The sequence below is a fragment of the Pseudopodoces humilis genome, chromosome 1 (assembly GCF_049639895.1).
Source record: "Pseudopodoces humilis isolate 2021_Gansu_Grassland_sample_001 chromosome 1, ASM4963989v1, whole genome shotgun sequence".
Classification (NCBI taxonomy): Eukaryota; Metazoa; Chordata; class Aves; order Passeriformes; family Paridae; genus Pseudopodoces; species Pseudopodoces humilis.
Window position 1 is genome coordinate 144,442,341 of NC_142200.1, and position 21,595 is coordinate 144,463,935.

A 21,595-nucleotide genomic window follows, 5' to 3' on the forward strand; every position below is an offset into this window, starting at 1 on the left:
ACAGCCTGAGGTATCCCATCTCCAGGTGCTGCTGTTCAAAACCCCAGCAGCCTCACGTGACAGTGACACAGCTGGCACTGCAAAGCTGCTCTTCTGAGCCAGGGCAGGTGAGAAAAACTTGGGGTTTGTTTGGGTTGTTTTGTTTGTTTTAAACACAAAACTTCATCATCTCAAACGCGATTGTCAGAACAAGGCAGAGATTCTGCAGAACAACACAGCTCCTTGCTTGCCCCCCAGGCGCTGAGATGGGAGATGTTGGTTCTTCCAGCAGGCTGACTTGTTATTGTAGAAAGAGTTTCTGACAGAAACAGGCAAGAAAACAGGAAAAGAATATTTCCTTGAACAAGCTTTGAGTAACGCCTGAGAATGAAAAGGTCCAGACAGTGCAGCGTGCGGACTGCAGACCCAGCACAGGTATCTGCTGCCTTTCAAGCCCCTGTTGGGGTGGCAGAGACGAAAATGAGGTCTGAAAGGTGATGAAGACAGTATAAAGCCTAGAGGAGGATGTTTAAACAACAAAGGGCAGGAAGGAAGAAGAAAGTGATTACCCTGGACCAAAAAATAAAAGATCAATGAGGGTGGTGCATCAGCAAGGTGATACTTACCGAAAGTGATCAGAAATTTTTTGAAAAACCTTTGTTTTTGGGCCAAAAAATGCTGATTTATAAAAACAAAAGATAATTCCTAAACCAGCACATTCTTATACATTTCTGCTACATTAAAAACAACCAGAAAGAACTTTTGGAAACTGAAATTTCTCATTTCGTTTTTATAAAAAAAAGTGGCTTAGGTTTTTTGAAGAGGTGGAGCATTTCACTGTCAGACAACTTGGACCACTTTTCAAAGGTCAGAATCAAGCCAGTGCATGTCAAGGTGGTAACAACTGTTCCACCAAACTTTGTGCTTGGTGATTTTGTCTGGCACAGGTTGCTCAGAGAAGCTGTGGCTGCCCCATCCCTGGCAGTGTTCAATGCTGGGTTGGATGGGGCTTGGAGCAATCTGGGAAAGTGGGTGTCTCTGCCCATGGCAAGGGGGGGTTAGAACCAGATGGTCCTTAAGGTCCCACCCCAAACACTTGTATGTTCCTATGATCTCTCCAGTATCATGCAGCTCAACATGCAGCCAGAATAGCCAGCAGGCCTTCTGTCTTGAAGAACTCCATGGTCACATGTGACCAACTCACATTTCCCCAAGAGCATCTCAGTGAGCCTTTCTGTCACAGGCCCTTACTGGATGGGATATTGACTCATTTCTGAGTCTAGGTTAACTTACTTTCGTTTTTGGCCCTTACTCTAAGATACTTCAAAAAGGATAAACTCCTTGTGCAGTCATATGAGACACACAGCTTCCCCTTCCCAGCCCCAAACCATGGCAGGGATACCCAAGGGACACTCACCTGGCTGCCAGGGGGAGCCCCATACCAGCTACTGAGATGGGACAAAATGCTGTAGCTGTGTTTAATTTCTGCTGATTTGTAGCTGATGTTTTAATTCTTAGGGAACACAGCAAGTTTATGTAACCTCTGTAGCACTTATCTGATATTTAATTAAAGTATAATAACACTCTAGTTACTTAACACACAAACAAGACCTAATGAAATAGAGAAGGCATAATGTGCAGCTAAACAAAAAATTTCACTGAGTAAAACTGAGTAAAGCTCAGACCTCTTATGTGTTTTTGGGTGGCAATGCATTATTTATAGGAATTACCATATGTACTTTGAATTCTGTGTCTGAAAGTTAACCAGAGCAAGGCTGGAAGCATCACCACAGACTCTTACCACACAGACAGGCACGAGGACTGTGGCTTTATTGCATATGCAATTATTCTGTCCTCATTTGCAGCCCATGAAGGCAGAGCATTACCACTGCTCAATGTAAGGATTTTAGCACAGGGAAATGACTCCAAACTGTGCAAGGGGCAACTCCTGTGGTATTTCACTGCCCAGAGAAATCATCATCTATCCATAGCAGACCTTCTTGGCCTTTTAGCTGAAAGAGCCCACTATCACCCACACCCCTCACCTGTTTCCAAGACAGGACCCCCAATAAGCTCTCACACATATGCTTTGTTCAATTAGTCCAGCGTGTAATGCTTTGTTCTCATGAATTTTGGAGCTACTCTGATGTGCAGTAAAGGCAATTGAGACCTAATTTCATTATTCATCTCAATATGTTCCTGCTGCATTCAGAGAACAGACTATGGGCCCTCCTGTGGCTAATTTAGCACCTGCAAATCCCCATGATTAAAGGCAAAGGCTGCACAAGCCACAGGATGGATCTGCAGGAATAGGCACATGTCAAATCATCCCGCTTGCTGGGAAGAATATTTTGGCTTTTTTTTCCCTTTATAAACTTTGGACACCTGTTCCTGACTCAAAAGGGGACCATCATGCTCGAGTTCTGCAAGACCAGGCTGCTTCCTACACCTTTTTATATATATACACATATAAAATAGATATATTTAATTCCTTTTCACAAAACCTGAGTGCAGTTTCAGGGAAATCAATGGATCTGGAGAATGTGAGCCATCAGACTGGAGCTGTTAACACTTACCTCCTCAGCTGCTACACTGAAGTTCAAGAGACACAGGCTATTTAAGCTAAAATAGTTAAATTCTTAGTGAAGCTTTCTTCAGCTAAGCCAACTGAAAACTCACCAAAAAGTCATTCTACTGTTTCCACTAAAAATGCAGCAACTCCTAGAAGTCCAAAATAGACACTTAAATGCAGTAAAATTGAAGACTTTTGGTCTAAATTTGCAAGCTGCCATTAGACTTGCTTAGCCTTAGCAGCTCATTCTTAGCTTGCACTTTGAAGATGCCTCACACTTTAGTGATCACTGCTGCAGACAACCAAACCACAACAGGAATTTGCTTGCTTACCCTGTCCCCTTGTATTTTGTTTCAGATTATGAATTTCAGCATTTTAGAAGACAATGGCAGAAAGATTCTGTACTTTAAGCCACAAAACCACAACACACTTACTCTGCTTTCCTGCTACAAAGCAAGGCTGTTTTTCTTCAACTGTACAACCCATGCCCAAGCTGATCTTGCCAAGTTCAGTTTAGGAATTCCTTTTTTTTTTTTTTACCACTCCATATGCATGACTGAATATTTGTTATGCAACCATAACAACTGTCCTTTTCAAGAAAGATTCCTGCATAATGTGACCACAGAGAATCCAAGGCAAACATGGTTTGATCTTAAAACTTTAATAGTAAAAAAAGTGTAAAACCAAACACACCGCTGAAAACTTATCAGTAAGAATGAGAATTTAAGTGTTCAAATTCAGAATAGTGCAAATTTTCTTCACTCCCCTCCCCACCTCTTCCAAACTTAAATCACTTTGGTTAAGATACTCAGAAGTATTGGCAAAAAATGAACTTTTGACTTACATTTTTGGCTGCATTATTTCTAACAGGTACAGATTTAGTTTCAGTCTTCACAAATAAATATTTTACTATCAAATATCCATAGAGATCACTGCCAGCTTTACTTACATCTGGTTTCATAACATTTCAAAATGGGTTTCAAGATGGTTACAAAGCTGCATCTCCAGCAAGGCAGCAGCTTCTTAAACAGCTGAGCTGAACCCATCCCGACCTCTTCAAGTAGTTCTATAAAATTTGATTATTTCTGTTTTGAACATTTGAGGAAGGATCTTATACCAATCAAATAACACTTGATTTACACCAAAGCAAGGTTAGAATTGGGGTCTGCTCTGCAGTATACTACAAATTTTGTGCTAAAGTTTTGTTGCTAGCATTCCCTTAGAAGGGTGAAAACAGCCAGAACAGAGACCTGGCCTGAACCTCTGTTTTGATGGTTGAACCTTTAACTGATGCCTCTAACTATAACTGAAGCCATGTAAGATTGGAAAAAAACACAACGACAACAACAAAAAAATGCATAATACAAAAAGGCAAATCCATAAAAGTTTACAAGTACACCATAACCACAAAATTGGAGTATTTCTAAAAATTTGGGTTCAATGTAAGATACAACAAAACTAGCTTTACTAGTTAAATAAATTATTGCTCCATTTGACTCCATGCAGCATTGAAATGAACTCAGAACCCTTTTCTCTTTAATCTCTCATAAGAAATGATCGATATTGAAGAGAACTTGAGGCTCAGACTTACTGTACATTGCACTTCAACTTTTAAGACCTAATACTTGCTATTTAGGTCTCCTGTGGTCTAAGCTATCAAATGAATACGTTGTGCTCACCAAAACTATGCATTAAGAAACACCAAATGCTTAATGTAGTGACATAAGCACTTTTTGTTTTTAAGAAGGCAATCACAGATTGCAAGTTCTATAGGGTTGTGTAAAAACAAGAAGTGATCTCTTTCAGAAACTGAACTGAGAAAACAAGCTGTTTGCTATTCTTCACAAAGTTTAAATCACATTTGAGGCCCAATTCTGTTTCTAATCATTTCAGTCCAAACCTGGATTCAAATGATAGCTCTAGGAGGAAATGACAAATCGAAGAAGTTGGGGGCACGTGCTTGATGGCCAAGCAATGACATGCAATGCATGTTTTTTCACTGACACCAGATATTTGAGATACTTAAGATGTCCTTTGGTGAGACACTGAAGCAGGTGTCTAAGGTGTGAAGCAGGGGTAGTCACACACACTCTTAGATTTCTTACTGAATTGCAGCCAGAACTTGATTCTTGCAAATCTAAGTGCAAGCCTCAGGAGTAATGAAATTTCCAGTTGGAATCTCTTGATAAAGGTTCACGTTTGAACAAGATTGTCTCCACTGTTCACTTCTCGTACTGAAGCAATTTAGAAATTCCAAAGTAAGGCTTCCAACCTCTCATCCCTCAAAGCCTCTCCACCGTCAAAGACAGAAACTTAATGCAGCATTACAAGTAAGGGCATGATTCCTTCATAAGACTCCTAAAAGCATTAGTGCAATGCCTTTAATCTGTTTTGATCACTCTTATTTTTAAATAACCCTATTTTTTAAAGATTTGGATAAATACTATTCCTATTAAACCATACTTCATCATTGTTAAGCACCATCGATCTACTTCCTTTGGGCACTGATACAAGAGCTTGTAATTAAATTTCAGTTTCAAGGCTTTAAAACACGGCAGCTGATTCAATAACTTACAGTGGAATCTAATACTTGGAAAACTGCCACTTAGCCTGAACAGTTGTGTGTACTTGGTGTTAAACTCTTCCAGAGAACAGCCATACGCAAATGCTTATGCGGTAAATCAGGGTAAGATTTCAAGATAAGCAGTTAATTTCACTTGGCTATTCTAAGAGTGGATTAATATTTTTTTCCCACAAGTCATTTGTGCAGTGAGCCCATAAAGAGATTATTTCTTCTAAATAATCTTCAGTTTTAAAAAGGAACACGTCTTCATAATGTTGCTTTCACACTGGCACCGGGTGTTCTTCAAAGGCTTAGTCATTGTGTGGTTTTTCTGGAATACCCTATGGAGAAAAAAACATCAAATACATGTTAGGTTTTAATGCCATCTGATAAGTGACTACATTATGCAGTATTTTCAATTATCAAATAGTCAAGTAACTCCAGTTAGGCTGACAATGACCTAGTGAGCATGGCTTCTTATAAAAGCTTAACAAGGATGTGCTCCCTTACTGTGGACAAAAAAAACAACAAAACACTATGGGTGTTTGTTGACTCAATCAGTGCATCTGAAAAGTCCATCTGCCAATTGCACTGCTTTTTATAAGACTTTGTTATCTTTCTATCTCAGTTCATTTCTTAACAGAAGGTAGGCAATGCTTCACTTAATGGACATTAATTCAGTTTTAACAGCCCTTTATCAAGCTGCCTTTAACCACAAGTTACTTTATTTTCCAGTCAAAGCCTGGTATCAGAATCTTACTCATTTCTTCCTAAGTCCCTTTTCTAGTATGGAACCCTGTAGTATGTGACTGTAAGATATTTCAGCAGTTTTTCTTTGAAACAAAGCTTGTAACATGCTCTCTTTCTAAGGTCAAAACACAAATACATTTTCAAGTAGTGAATGCATTCTCAGTTCTCTAGCACTAGTACACAATAGATATTTGTGAAGCCTAAGTTCTGAATACCACCCTAATTTGTCAGATGCTGGGAATGATGGTTGTAACTCAAAATGAAGTGTTGCCACCCACTTAACCCAGCTGATGAGCACTGAGCAAATCTAGGGTGTCATAATGAGCAGAAAGAACTGATGGTGGCAGCAGCAGCACCTTCACCTTTTTTTTTTGCTATAAAACCTACTAAAAGAAAACATTGGAATTCATCCTCAAGCTGGTAGCAAAAAAGCCCCAAGAATCCAAACAAAACCCCAAAGTCTCTGCTAACAGCAGGTTTGCTCAAAAGTCACACTGCACTTTGCTAATACATGGGAGGTCCCTTGACATCCAGGAATTACAAAGCAGCAAGCATCTCCCAGCTAACATTTATCAGCATGGCAGGAGATGTCCCAGGAACATTTTTCATTTCACATTTCATTTCTAACTGGAAAAGCTAGACAGGGGCTGAGGGAGAAGCAAAGCAACTTTACTCCACTAATTTCCACAGGTGCCACCTTCTACTCTGGACAAACCCAGAAAATATCTGACACATGCAGCAAATAGCTCAGGGGCTGCAGCACAATATAGCTAGAGAAATAACTGTTTTATTCAAGTATGGGTAAAAAAAAATGCTAGATTCCATTTCCTGCCACATCCACAATGGCTCACAAAACAGACTGGTATTTCTGAACTACCTCCATAGACAAAGGATGTGGTTGACAGAATTACAGACTCTACTTCTTTGGATTTAAAGCATGGAATGCTTCACAAAGACTTGCAGAAGTGTTCTATGAAAATGTTGCACTTCTCCAAGTTTTTCCAGACTAAGTAATGGCAATGTAAAACACATGAGAAGGTACCTCTAAATAACCAGAACAAAAAGCTCTGCATTGCCAACTTTCCCCGTTTTTTACAAGGAAGATGACAAGATTGACAGGAAAGCTGCAATCAGGATACAGGCTGATGTTAACTACATTCAGGTGAGATGCCAGGTGAAATCATATCAAAGGAAAAAAGTTCTGTTTGTCTAAATTAATTTTAACTCCTAGTTTAAGGCTCCCTTCCTTTACTTTCTAACAGGAGAAGCAGAGCAAGTGGAAGCACTATGTGAAATACAGAACTGTAGCATAAAACCAACTATAATTTTATTTTGGGATTGCTGCAATACCAAAGCTTCAAGAGAATTTAGTTAATGTATGGTTTTCACTTGATGTGAGTGGCAATTTAGAAAGAAATTATGCTTCCTCTTCCCCCCCCATACACGTAGTCCTAAATAAACCCAAATGCAGATTGTATGCACCAGTGGGATTTGAAGGGGGAGTAGTGAACTTGTGTTCTAAAGAACCTCAAATGCCCTTCCTCCAGTAAAAATTGAAGACACCTAAACTACAGCAGCCTTAGGAAAGTTAAATATTTGAAGGATGTTTTCCAGGATACAGGACTTACACAGCAAAGATGAGAGAAGTTAAATCAACACAATATTAATAATTATTATCCATCAGTGTCAGAACACTTTTCACAACCAAGCCTTAGGCTGATGTGCAAACACACAGGCAGGTTTACTCTTCAGTGTGCCACAAGGAAATAATTCCTTATGCACCTGGCAAACAAGACAGCAATTTACATTATCCCATATATGGAGTGATACTTGAATCATGTCTTAAGTAACCAGCAAGAGAATATTTGATTTTGGAGCAGTGGAATTTGATGCTATATAGGGACATTTCCCTATATATACTTTTGTGCATGAATAATTAGAGAAAGCCCAGCAGTGTCTCAGCTCTCCAGCTACCCTAGATGTTAATTATAAATACTGATGGAGCAGGAGCAATGTACTGATTCCAGTCTTATTTAGGCTGCTGCTGGCAAAAGTTAAATACAAAAGATATTCAAACACTTATTAAGACAATACCCACTCTACTGGCAACACAGGTTGTCTGCTCGAAGTTCAGCTCTTAGGAATACATCTATTTAACTCTGCCAGTTTGTGAGTCATACCCTTCAAGGCATAGTTTGTTCTTGGACTAATAACAATGGAAGGCATTTGGACTGTTAAGGAAACTACTAATTATGCAGTAATTACCATAGCCAGCTGGCGTCCTATGTTTCCTACAGTCACACCTCCTGAGAAAAATATACATGGAAGCCAAGAACGGATGTAAAGGAAATCTGGGGATGTATACCTAGTAAAGAAAAGAAAGAAGTTAGAAAGTTAGAGACTTTCATTATCTTACATACTGTTAGTCAGATGCTACAGAATTCTCTCTCTGGGCTGAAAAAAAAAAAAAAAAGCTGCAACAGAAGAGATGGAAATTGGGAGTCCAAATTAGATCTGTAAACTTCATAAGCTTCTAAACCCCCATGTTCTAGCCAGTAAAGTTTAGAAGTTCACTCTGCTGAGAGCCAGTAGAAGTTCCGTTTTCTGAGGTTGTTACCATTTGAACACACATCCCAATTCATCTGCTCCCCACCTTCCACCCACAGTTCTCAGTCTGGGCATTTGGAACAACTGGACCACTACCTTACACAAACAAAACATCTTCTTCTAAGAATGTGCCAAATATGTTAACAACTAAATTCCAGTTCATGTGCACCCACGCTTTTAGTTAAGACAAGAGAATTGAAATAGTATTTTAGAAGCATAACTTACTGATAAACACCATTATATACAAGAAACTGGGTTATCAGTGTTGCTACAAAGGCTATTGTTATTCCAAGTCCGAGACCACTTCTTGAACGATCAAATGTCCACCAAAGCCCCAGTGATAAGGCTGCCAGAGTCAGGGACAGCTGGACGTTGTTTGCAAAGTCTAGTTTCTGGAAAAAGATGTTAAGGACAGTCCTTTTTAAGTCTGCAGACATCCTGTTGCTGAAACTGAACAAGGGAGAACTCAAACTGAAAGTGAGCACAATTCTCTGTCTTTAAATACAACACAATTAGGATTTGGTTTTCAGACCTGCCAAGCAATCATAGCTCATTAACTCTGACTGGAGCATGACTGCAAAGTCAACATCAATTTTTTCACACTGAGCCTCTAGAGAATAAGCTACATTTCAAAACATTTAACTTTGATGGATTATTGTCTCACGTAACCTGGGTAATCCAGCTGACTTAGGTTTTCTGCCCAAGCCACCACATTTTAACTTAAAGAACACTCTTATTTTGTGCTTCTCACTAGCACATCACTAGTTAGTTGTGTTAACTGTTAGACATAGACAAGATATAGATTAAAATAAGACAACTTACACTGTCATGCTTGCAGTTATACAAGACATACATGATGTCAATCCCTCTCCCCTCCCATAGCACTTTAAGTGAGCTGTGTTAAACATGTGACAGTAGCAACTGTAGTGTATAGCAGAACTTCTCACAGAACTTCTCTGCCAGGAGCACCACCCTTACCTTCACATTTCTCCCCCAGACCTGAGTGGCAGAGACAGTTTGCTGAGCACAGAGTAAGCACATGGAGCAAACACTAGCTGAAGGATACAGCACTGGCGTGGTTGATGCCCACGAACACCGCGATGCAGCGCATGACGCTGGCCCACTCCCGCTTGAACTTGTGGGGCTCCCCGAGGTGGCTGTCGATGCAGGGGTACAGCAGGCCAACCACAGCTGCAAGAGAAGGAACACCACTTGTATCAGCTGCTAGGCAATGACTACTCCTGTATCACTAAATACTAGCTTGCCACTAAAGTGCTTGAGAAAGCAGCAAGGTGCTCATCACACCACTCTAAGCCTGATGAAGAAAAGGCAATTATTACCAACCTTTTCTACTCTAGAGAAGTAAAAACCCCTCTCTAACAAGCAGCATTCTCTTTGAACATTTAAATATACACTGCATTGTTAAGGTATCTGACTTGAAGCTCCTTTTGTTTAAAGAGATTTGTCATTTGACATCCTGAGCAAATGCTTGTACCAATAAAAGTAAAGCATAATAAAAGCTTTGTGAGGAGTGGAATCTGTGTTCATTACTCACGTGCAGGGCTGACAGCTTTATGAACATGATTCATCAGCTGTGAATCAGGCCCTGAATTAAATGTTTGCCCGGACTTAAAAGTTTATTAGCAGAGCTGCTTTCTCTCCTTCTGCTGGGCTGTAAGTCAGCCCAGTGTTCCTGTCCACGTCAGATGAATTTTGATACCAAACAGAAGCAGAGCTGAAGTTAAACAAGCAGCTGCCATCAGTCTATTTATATCAGAGAAAAATAACTACTCATATGATTAACCAAACCAAATTTTTATCTCCATAAAGCATTTTTCAGCCTTATCAATCTGAAAGTTGGTTGCAGAAGAAAAGCTCAGGCTAGTGTCAGCTCAGTTGCTAGCACAAACACCAGTTTTATTCTTCTAAGGACTGAAACTCCCAGTGCTGTCACCAACTCCAGGGTTAGACATGTTGCTTTTACTGAGTGCAACTTCTTTATTGTTTGTTAATTTCATTTCCTGCTCTTTTTTAGTCTCTTAAACTCCTAAGAGTAATAAATTCTATGTTAAGAAGGCTATAGAACATACTAGTCAAAGACAGATGTGTTCTGAAACAGCTTCATTACTCTGATGCCAGCTACCAGGACTTTTGCCTTATGATAACAACTAAATTTCAAAGTTTAATCCAACTCTGACAGGGCCATCATTTTACTACACAGTTCATTATTCATTCAAGTTCATGGTTTAACATTCCTACCCCCTTCACTGTGTGATACAAACAGACATCACATAACTACAAATATAAATATGCAGGAGTTGTTTAAAGTACCTTCAACGAAAATTAAAAACTATTATGGTGGGTTTATTTCCTAAAATCTGACTCCTTTTTAATCCTCTAACCCTTCACCTTTACAGTTTTGTCTAGACAAAAACTGGGGGAATTATGAATTATAAAGCACGAGGTACGTGCCAGCTGCTGCGACAACCACACCGTGGCCTGAGCCAGCTGTGGTATTTGTCCAGCAGCGGGTACGGGTGGGCAGGGGACAAGGGCCAGGCAGGTGACAGGGACAGGAGATGGGGACAGTGAGGTGACAGGAGCAGCAGGCAAGGTGCTGAGAGCAAGCAGGTGATGGGGGCAGCGGGCAAGGAGCAGCAAGAAGGCAGCTGATAGGGGTAGTGGGCAAGGGGCACCGGGCAGGGGCCGGGCCGGTGACAGAGGCCGGTGACAGGAGCCGGGGGCCTGGGCTGAGGGCCCGGGGCCGGTGACAGGGCCGCGCGCGCCGCCGCACGTGACTTCCTTGTTGTGGCCCAGCCCGTGGCCAGTCGCGGCCGCAGCCAATGGCGAGCGCCGCCCGCCACTCACCAGTTCTGCGGCAGCCAATGGGCGGCGGGGGGGCGGGGCCGGCACGCCTCCCCCCGGCCGCGCGCGGGCACCGGGGACACGCGGGAACGCCGCGGTCACCGCCGCGCCCCGGGCCCCGCGCCCCCGCTTCCAGCCAAGGAAAAGCCCCGCTTTACCCCCGGTAAGAGCGCACCGGCTCAGAAACAGCCCGGGGACATGCGGGGATAAAGCTGGGAACGCGTCCTCCCAAAGGTCCGAGTTCGCAACACTCGCTGTGTGATGGAAGTGCGGGGCTCCCACATTCAGCCCTACCGCCTCTCCTCCTCCACGAGGGAACGAAGGAAAACCGAAATTCGCCCGTGGAGGTCAGCGAACTCACCTGCTGCTGTGCCGCAGCACGGGGGCACCCACCAGGCGGAGGAGAAGAGAGTAGAAATCACTTCGTCGGGGAACAAAGTCACATTCCGCTGTATCTGCAGCAAGTTCAGCACCAGGGCCATGAAAGCACCCACGACGAAGAGCACCACGCTCCTCTGCACCAGGTGCTGACTCCAGTTCAAGGTGCTGCAGGTGCTGCTGCTGGTGCTGCTGGCGCTGGAGGTGCTGGGGCTGCGAGCTCCGCGACCCACCAGCGCCAGCGAGGGGCTCGACACGGAGGAGCTTAGCATCTCGCCCACCTTGGCGGCCAGCCCCGCCGCCGTGTCCCCCAGCTGGCTCCTGTGCCTTCCTCTGGCAGCGCAGGAACAGCTCCAGGTGCACCTCTCCAACCTGGGCATTGGCTTCACCGGAGTCCTGAAACACACACACCGGCACACGCTAGTAAAGCCCCCAGGTCAGGCCGGCGCCTCCCTCTGCGCTGACACGGCCGCCTCTTCCAGCACCGACCGGGCTCCGGAGGCGCCGGGGGATGCGCGGTGACCCGAGCCAGCCGAGCTGCTCCGCCTCGTCCCCACGGGAGGACGCGGAGCCCGGCCCGCGACCCCCGCACTCCCCTCTCCCGCGGGGACGGGGCTCGCTGCCCTACCCGGGCCCGTCCGCCTCCCCCCGGGCTTCCGGGGCGCGGGCCCCGCCGCCCGCTCACCTCGGCGTGTGGGGGCTCCGCCGCTCCGCCGCCTCCCTGCCGGCTGAGCGCCGCCGGCCCGCGCCCCGGGTAAGGTTTATAAACCCCGAGCCGCGGATGTCACGTTACCCGCCGCCGACCTACCCGCGGCCGCAGGCAGCGCCGGGCCCGCCGCTCCGCTCCGCGCCGCCGCCCCGCCCGTCCCCTCCCCGCCGGGCGGGGCGAGCGCCGGGCGCGGGAGCCGCCGCGCCAGCCCCGGGCGGCCGCGGCCCCGCTCGGGTGAGGCGGCGCAGCCAATGGCGGGCGGGCGGCCGATATGACGTGCGGGACACACCACCCGCCTCCCGGGCCCGCCGCTCCGCCCGCACCGCGGCGGCGGAACGGACCGTGCGGGGCCGTGGGGACGCGGCCGGGGATGCGCGGCGCCCCCGGGCGGGAAGGGCAGGGCGGTGGAGGGATGGAGATGCCGGCGGCGGTGACGCTGTCACAGAATCGTAGAGTGGTCGAGGTTGGAAGAGACCTTGGTGATCACCGGGTCCAGCGCAGTGCCACCACCACTGCAGCTCTTAAACCACTGAGCCACGTCACCCAGTGCCAGGTCCCGACGCCTCTTGAACACCTCCAGGGTGACTCCACCACCTCTCTGGGCAACCGATCCCAATGCCGGACCACCCTAAAAGTAACTTTCTTTTTCGACTATCAAATCTGAATCTCCCCAGTCTCATCTTAAGGCCACGTGTCGGTGGCCTTTGCATCCCACCCCTGTGTGCTTGCCCAGCCTGCTGCGTGTCCCTTCGGGAGCTAGCAGTTAGTAATGGGGAAGGTTGAAGGTGGCTGCTGTGGCGTCTCCTGAAGACAAAGGGGTCGGTCATCTGTGTCATCATCCTGAAATGGTGTAAGGGGATCCTGCCAAGCCCATGACTCTGTAAGATGATGGTGCCAAAGCCAGACACTACGTCAGCAACCAGCCATGGGGTGACTGGAGGATCCCAGGCTCCTGACTGCTCCCTGATAGCCTGAGCAGCTGCTCTGCCAGCACTGGCAAAGCTCGGGTCACAATCCTCCCAGACTAAAATAACAAAAAACCAGTTACATACAGGTTCACCCTCTGGATTCTGCAAGGGTTTGGGAAGAGGCCTGTCAGGGCTCTTGTGAGCTGTACATTATGGTAGAGTTCAGCACCAAAAGTGAGTACACGGAGCAGGACTCAGCTCCCAGGCTTCCTTTTTAAGATGCTGGTTCTCCAGGACACATGGGAAGCTGGTGTATGCACTAGGAATAGCTGCGCTTCTTGTCTATGAGCAATAGAGCCAGCAGATCTTTGTTTCACATGAGGTGTGCCACCATTACACTTGGAAGGAATATAGGACTCATAGGCTTCCCGAGTGATGGCACTGAGGATTTAAGAGTAGCTGTTAGCTATGCCTGTGATGGGCAGAACGATGGTCTGGGATCAGTGTTCAGAGGGGCTCAGTGATGGTTCCAGCTGTCTTTCATGGATGTGTTAAACATAGCAAATAAAATACATGAAATCAGTTAAAGATACGGAAAGAGGCAGGTCTCTCTGCATATAATGAAGACTAAAATTAACCTGGGATATGGCTATCCCTTCTGTTCTCTGCTCATTTCTGGCTGGGATCAAAAGAGTTAGCCCAGCTGATCCTGAGCAAAGTGCCTTTGGAAGATGTACTGGGAAGATTGTTAGTGCCACTGTTGGAAGTGACAGATGAGTCTAGTATTTTTAATGCCAGCTGGGATCACCCCAGTAATGTCTTGCAGACTTTACTGCTGAAGCAAGATATATGTATCCTCTGTATGTGGAATTGTAAATGCTCAGTTTCCATTGCTATTTATTGTACTGAAACAGCTTTTGGTTTTGGTTTCATATGCTAAAATTGTTTGGATTCTTCTGTCAGATTTTTTAAAACAAAATATATTTCTCTTTCTTCATTTGCTTTTGGTTTTTTTCTGACCCAGTTGGATCTGCACAAAAAGCTTGAGTCAACTATTTTGAGAGAAAACAGCCTTAATATATTGTCCGCTGTTTATGGGCTCCTCTGCAGAAAGGTCTGATTTGTTTCAGGAAATCACATGCTGACATAATACTTCCCCTCATGGCAACTGTGTACGAGCTTTGAATTGACACAGACAATTTATCTGCATCCCCAGACCACTAAGCAACACCTTCGGCAGCTCTAAATAAGGGCTAGAACTCATTCCCTGGGAAATACTCTTTCTTGGTGAATCACTTTGAGATTTATCAACAGGACTGTGGATCTGAGATAAAATGATTCATCTTTGTAGGAAATCTCTTCTTGGACTTGGCTATGGGAAACAAATATAATTCATACTTGCTTGTGCTGAATCTTTACTTCATTTGAAAAAAATATCTTTCTCTATTTAATTTCTCCCCCTGAATCTTGCCTATATTCTCAGTGTTTGGGAAGAGTTTACATTCCCTTGTGCTGCATCTGCTAGTTTTCATTCCTGAAAGAACCTCTTAAGCATTTTTTTTTCATCCTGTGTTTTCCCTTTCCTCGTGGGTATGTCTCTTTTGCTACTGCTTGCAGAATATTTTATTTGAATATTTTCTTTTTTCTTTTTTCATATTCATGATACCATGTGGTGTTGCCATTCTCTCTTCCTGGTTTCTTTCCGACAGCAAAGACCAACTTCTGAGAGGGTAAAACTTGCTGCAGCTTTGCTAAAACCAGCTGAATCAGTGCAAATCTACACTAGTCAATAACCTGTCCCTGAGCATATTTTCCCCAAAGTTACCCACTTAGAATAAAGGTTTAAATGCCCCTTTTGTTCGTGTTGTTTTACAGTCCTGTTGCTTTACATTTCTTCTTGGAATCTTAAAGAAGGTTAGGCCTCAGCAAGCTTTGATTAATGCCTGAAATTTTATGCTTAACAGTTATTTCTGGAAAGAAGCACTCACATGTCTTTGTAAGATTAATGACATCGTTATTTTTATCTCATCCCTTAGCAAAGGCAGCAGAATCTCTAAGTACTCAGCATTGCTACTCATTACATAAATAAATAATTTCACCTGTTCTTTCACACTTTCTGTATTAAACTCTGTGATGTTCTGGAATCTGACAACGTGCTTGCCTCACGAGGGCTGTCTCATGGGTCTCTTATGTGGGAAGCTTAGGATACTTGGACAATTTAATTTCTCCTTACTCAAATCAGATCAAAACATGAGCTGTCTGCTGATAAAAGCTCAAAAGGCAGTGGTGGAGATTCACAGAGCAAGGCCTGTTTTATGCATAAAAGTGTTCTCCCTCTGCTTCACTGGAGATTTTTTTTACTTTATTCACCTTCAAGACTCTCTCCTATTGATACAGAGAATAGAAACCTTCCCAGTCATATGATCAACCTTAGTCTCCTGTGTCTCCATAAAAGGATTTAGTGACATTCATTGTTTGATTCCCCATGCCAACCCTACGTACAAGAATTCAAAAAATCTTTCAGCACTAGCAGCAGTCTGTCATCCTGAGTTCTTTGCTTTTTCAGAGGTCTCCAGTGTAGTTGTGTGAATTCTCAGGAACCTGCAGCAGAGCCTGAAGATCATAGAATCATAGAATGGTATGGGTTGGAAAGGACCTTAAAGATAATCTTATTCCAAGCCCCCTGCCATGGGCATCTTCCACTAGACCAGGTTGCTCAGAGTTCCATCCAACCTGTCCTTGAACACTTCCAGGCATGGGACATCCACAAATTCCCTTGACAACTTGTGCCAGTGTCTTACCACACTCACAATAAAGAATTTCTTCCTGATACCTTATCTAAACCTACTCTCAAGGTGAAGCCATTCCCCCTTGTCCTGTCACTCCAGGCTCTTGCAAGAAGCCCCTTTCCATTTTTCTTGTGGGATCTTGTGGGATCCCTTCAAGTACTGGAAGGTCACAATTAGGTCACCTTGAAGACTTCTCTTTTGCAGGTGGAACAATCCCAATTCTCTCAGCCTTCCCTTGTAAGAGAGGTGCTCCATCCCTCTGATCATCTTGGTGGCCTCCCCCAGAGTGACTCCAACAGGGCCATGTCCTTCCTGTGTTGGGACCCCCAGAGCTGGATGCAGCACTCCAGGTGGGGTCTCACCAGAACACAGAGACAGAACCCTCTCCCTCTCCCTGCTGCCCTCGGTGCTTTGGATGCAGCCCAGGACATGGGTGTGTGTGCACATGGCCAGGTCATGTCCAGCTTCTCAACCACCTGCACCCCCAAATCCCTCCTGATCTGTTCATCCTCCAGCCTGGGTTGTTGACGGTGTGGCCCCAACCCAGATGCAGCACCTTGCCTTTGTTAAACCACAGGAGATTCTTGTGGGCCACTTCTCAAGTTCCTCCAGGTCCTTCAGGTGTGGCCACTGCACCACTCAGCTTGGTGTCATCTGTAAACTTGCTGAGGCTGCCCCCAATCCCTTTGTCTATGTTATTAATGAAGACATGAAATAACACTGGTCCCAGTGAGGACCCTGGAGGACACCACTTGTCGCTGATGTCCTGGTTCCTTCTCAGAGGTCAGAACACCTGAGAGATAAATGCTGTATGCTGAGTTCTCAAGGGTAGCTCTGTGAGATTGCCCAAGCCCCAGTGCAGGAGCTCATTAAAAGCTGAAAGGAGAAGGACAGGGAGTGATTACAGGGTACAGTAGGCAGGATGCAGAACGTACAAGCTCTGAACAAGGCAAACTCCAGCCAGAACACTTCAGGCGTGTAAGACAAAGGGGAAAAACAAAGTGTGTTGGTGGTTAGTGTATAATAACGTGAGTCATCCACAGTGAGCAGAGCTTAAAAACTTGGCTGCTTTTACATAATCTGAGGGTGAGGAACGATAGTTGGAGTCTGAACATGGAAATTAAAACCTAAGATGTCTGAACAAAGCCCTGTCTTTGTGTAGTTAATAATATTGTAGTGGGCATATGACAAATGTTAATTGAAGGTTTTTTGTTTAGTTGACGATGTTTCTCTAGCTGTTTTTTCTTTTACCAGAACAAAACAGAAAGAACAATTCTGTGCAGGCTGTAGTCTTCAAATGTCTAAATCCATGTAACAACTATCATATAATTAAGCAACCAACATCCCACATGCAGCTGTGGGCACTGACTCCCTGTCAATGAACCTCTGTCCTGACACAAAGGCAGTGCCTTTGCCTTGCTTTTGACTTCATTCATCACCACAGTTTTGCATATTTATGTAGCAGAGAGTTCATTGAGTTCATACTTGGTATTCAAAAGGGTGATTTAATCTAAACTTCAGTATGAAAAAATAATGTTTGTTGGTTACACTGCTGAAAAAGTTACTTCTTTGGTGATGACAGTAGGTTTGTGAGGTTGGCATGAGCATCATTACTGAGGCAAGCTCTTCTATCCAGGTGTGGTTAAAATTGTTGATATTCTAATCTTTCTATATTTGCATTTTTACATTTATTTATACTATGTCCAGATGTTTAAAGATACTGATTAGAAGTGATGCTTCCATTTTTATTTTATTATTTTTTTTAACATTAGCTGTGACATAAAAAGTAGGCACTATGGACCAGGTTTCCTTGAGGGTAAAATTATTGACCATAATGCCTTTTTAAAGGAGTGTCATCTGAGGGGGTGGCCTCTGCCTTATAATAGTAGTCCAAATCAGGATAGACTTAAGACTAAAGACTAAATGGGTGAAATAAACATGAAATATCATGATAAACCACCAAACAAGAGGAACATTGTCTTTTAAATGCATTTATGTCTTGATGGAAATATTGCTTGCATAAAAAAGAACACTAGGTACATTTCTATCACAAATCCTTACGTAACATCAGTCCTTTGCAAAAAGGCACCTCCAAGGTGTGTGTTCAGGCAAGCATGTCCATGGTTGATTTAAGATTAAATGATTTTCACTTGTTTGGTGACTTCAGATTCGGTCATTCCCACATAGGATAACAAGGAACTTCCCTTGAGGATTGCACTGTGAACTCTCTTCCTCTTACATCCTTCCTCTTATGACACTTAATTCCAGCACTTTTCCTCTAAGGCAGGCAACCCTCCCAGTTACTCTTGTCATGTGTGCCTGAGGAAGATGCTTCTGGAATTCATATGTTAGTTTGTAGGGTTAATCATGAAACCCCACAAAGGTGATACTCCAGCTTACTTCAAGTTTTAGATTTCATGGTGTTGCAGTGGGGGAGACATGCAGTGACACTGCAGGCACTCAGCTTGGAACGAGTAGTTACAGGAAGGAGCTTTGCAGCTTCCTCATTTTCCAAAGTCTCCTCACTTGTCGGGCAGAAGGACTGTTCCCACCTAGGAGAGCTGGCTGCAGCCTCGATGTCTGATGAGATGGTCAAAGTCTAAATCAGATCAGAAATCCTTGGCTCTGCCCCTTGCTTTCCCATCCCTACCATGGCAATAACTATAAATAACAGAGCTGTGGCTACCAGGAACAGACTCAGTATCACACACTCTGGTTATGACTGTACATCCTCATGTCCCTTCAGCTCAGGAGCACAAGGGCCAAGAGCTTTACAGCTCTTCCTCTCATATGGAAAACCCTTTCTTCCAGAGCTTTTTACACAGGATGATTCTGCCCAGTTCACACTGCTTTAAAAAGAAAAAAATAAAAAAGATGCCTTTAAGACATCTGTAGCTTATTCAAGGGCAACATTATGAGTACATGAAAGAGGTCAGTGGAGGTGCCCAAGTACTGCCAGTGCCTCTTCCATGCTACCATCCTGAAAACGTGGAAATACGGACCTAGCTAGCCTACCTATGATTTTTTTCCCCCCATGATTCTGTTGAGATATATATTCAGAAAGCTGTCTTAGGTTTGAGCAGGATAATGGGAAAAGCTTTCTAGTGTAAATCTCCCCGTACAACCAGGAAGACCAATGCAGAGGGAAAGCAGCAGAGAGAGAACATGCACATGTACTAGTGCATAACGTGGTGTGGGAGTGTGGCTTACATGTTGCTTCATGATTAGAACTGTAAGCATTGCTGCTTTTCAGGGAAAATCTTAAGATTCCCATGTCAGTGATTACATCAGTGCTCTTAAATACAGCTCATTGTACCTAGGTGGGAAAATTTTCTGTCAGACGTGGTTTCAGATTGCCAAGCTGAACTTTAAGTTAAAAATGTGCAGCATATGGGAAGCCTAGAACTTTGCCTGGAGCAATACTTTAGAAACTGCTGAAGCTAGGTTATGCTGAAAAATGTATTTATGTAAAGTCAAACCCTTCAGCTTTTACTCATAAAAGGACACACTTGTAATAATGAGATCAGGCCACTTGCATGCAAACTCAAAGGACTAATTAAGTGCTAAGTTGTTCTAGCTATACACTAATGTAACTCTTGCTATCATTGCACTGCAGGATTGGACCTTACACAGCAGCTTCAAATATGCCACTGTAAATGTTACTGTTTTTACAGGTACTTCTAACAGATCAAATCAAGTACTCAGCAGATTTAACCTTGTTGATGATCTGAGTTGGATGCTGCCAGCTTCACTTGCTTATTCAGGCATATTTTGGGATGTTGCTTATGCAGAGTGCTGAAGAAGTTCAGAACACATTGGGTAGCAATATCCTCGGTTCAGGATCGTGCACTGTGCCCACTCTGCTCAGATTAATGCCTGTAATGGTGCTGAAGTTAGTAGCTGTTGCTTTTGGTTGCCCTTGGAGGGAGCAGGGGAAAATAGTACCTCCAGAGGCTGCTGAGATCCCAGTTTGTCTGGACTGGCCTTGGGAGGTGCCCATTTCTGTCCTCTGACTATAGCAAAAGTTTCTGCTTTCTTTATTTAGGGGGAAGGAAAGGTTCAAGCTGTGAGGTCAGAGGGCAACTAGATGTTTCTACCCTGGTATCATACAGAATGGTTTGTTGGTGCAGCACCCACCCAGGTTTCAGTGTTTGTCCAGGTTTGTTTGGGAATTGCCTCACCAAGTCAAGTGCTCGTGACATTCGTAAAGATGAGGTTGGTGCCTTCACATCTGTTGCAGAGGCTGGAAACTGTGATTGCAGAAAGATCTCAGGGCAGACAGGCATTAACCTCTAGTGTTTTACTGGTTAATAATGTCCCACATCCGGCAAGAGAGAAAAAAAACATCAGGAATAAAATCCAGTAACCCTGTCAGAGAAAACAGAAGAAACCAATACAAAACATTTCAAGATGAATGGTTTTGTGTCCTGTCTAAGAAGCCAGAAAGTCTATGCATCCCATCTGAGAAGCTATTGGTCTTCTCATCAGCCAGCCTGGGCATCTATTCAAATGTATACGTATTTAATTTTCTCACATGCACTGGAGGAATCTCAGCTGGAAAAATCAGCCAGACAACTCCCCCTGTGTCTGAATCAGCAGCACAAGGATTTGTGGTTATCAAAGAAAACTTGCCCTTAATTTTTAACATTTAAGAATCTGTTGGCTTTGCTGTTCTGTGGTTAGCTGATTGCCTGTGTTTGCATGCAGAAATCTTTGTTCTTGTGCTGTGTCTCGGGAATGCCATGAGCAGTTGTTTTTGTTTGTTCGTACTCGGGTGGAGCTAACTGTCTAACTGGGTAAATATTTGCAATGCTATACTTCATGCACAGAAGACAAAGAGGGCTGGACTCCTGTTGACATAAAGGGCCTTTTACACCAGGCCAGCAATGTAAAGGCTTAAATAAAATTGGTAAGTACGAGGCCACTTCTTATGGTCAGACCGTATAAAGTGGATTTAATTTAACTGTCATGGCCAAATTTACTTCTCATTACAGATAGACTATTTTCCAATATGATTACAACAATGAAGAGGTTACTCACTCTGCCTTACTCACTGATTGCAAGTTCAAAACTGCTGGACTTCCACTGGGTCTTAGCTCTGTTAAAAAAATGGTATTTATTTACCAGAGTGCCTTTGGATATAAGAGGTGAGTTTTCCACAGATGTAGAAATTGCCCAAGTAAACATTAATAGATCCAGATACTTAAAGGTGTTTTGAAAATTGCAGGCTTGTGGTGCTCATGGAAGGTGTGTTTGTGTATGTAAAATAAATACCTTGTATGCACCTTATGGGGTGACTATTGCATATGTTATCATTAGCTCCAAAGTACACTATAAAGATCCATACATGTATGAACAGATTCTAAAGGTTTATCATTGAAGAGGCTGTTAATAGGTAATTGAGCCTTTCTTTGAACAAAGGTTACTAAAAATGAGGTGTTGTGTAGACCTAGTTCAGCTTCTGTTTATCTGTAG

General features: G+C 43.8%; 1 protein-coding gene across 1 annotated transcript; it reads right to left on the bottom strand.

The window, feature by feature from the left end:
• Positions 1-3,196: 3,196 nt before the first annotated feature.
• On the bottom strand, positions 3,197-12,512 carry INSIG1 (insulin induced gene 1). The gene is made up of 6 exons (XM_005528533.2): positions 12,400-12,512; positions 11,698-12,110; positions 9,538-9,662; positions 8,697-8,863; positions 8,130-8,229; positions 3,197-5,455 (listed from the first exon to the last, which is right to left on the bottom strand). The coding sequence occupies exons 2-6, from the start codon at positions 12,092-12,094 to the stop codon at positions 5,426-5,428; spliced, it is 819 nt and encodes a 272-aa protein (XP_005528590.1). The 5' UTR covers positions 12,095-12,110; positions 12,400-12,512; the 3' UTR covers positions 3,197-5,425.
• Between the last annotated feature and the right edge of the window lie 9,083 nt (positions 12,513-21,595).

Coding starts and splice junctions, on each gene's coding strand:
- INSIG1 (XM_005528533.2), bottom strand. CDS start 12,094: ATGCCCAGGTTGGAGAGGTGCACCTGGAGCTGTTCCTGCGCTGCCAGA. Junction 8,864..9,537: donor GCATCAACCACGCCAGTGCT/GTATCCTTCAGC, acceptor ATCTTTTTCCAG/AAACTAGACTTTGCAAACAA. Junction 5,456..8,129: donor TAGGACGCCAGCTGGCTATG/GTAATTACTGCA, acceptor TTTTCTCCATAG/GGTATTCCAGAAAAACCACA.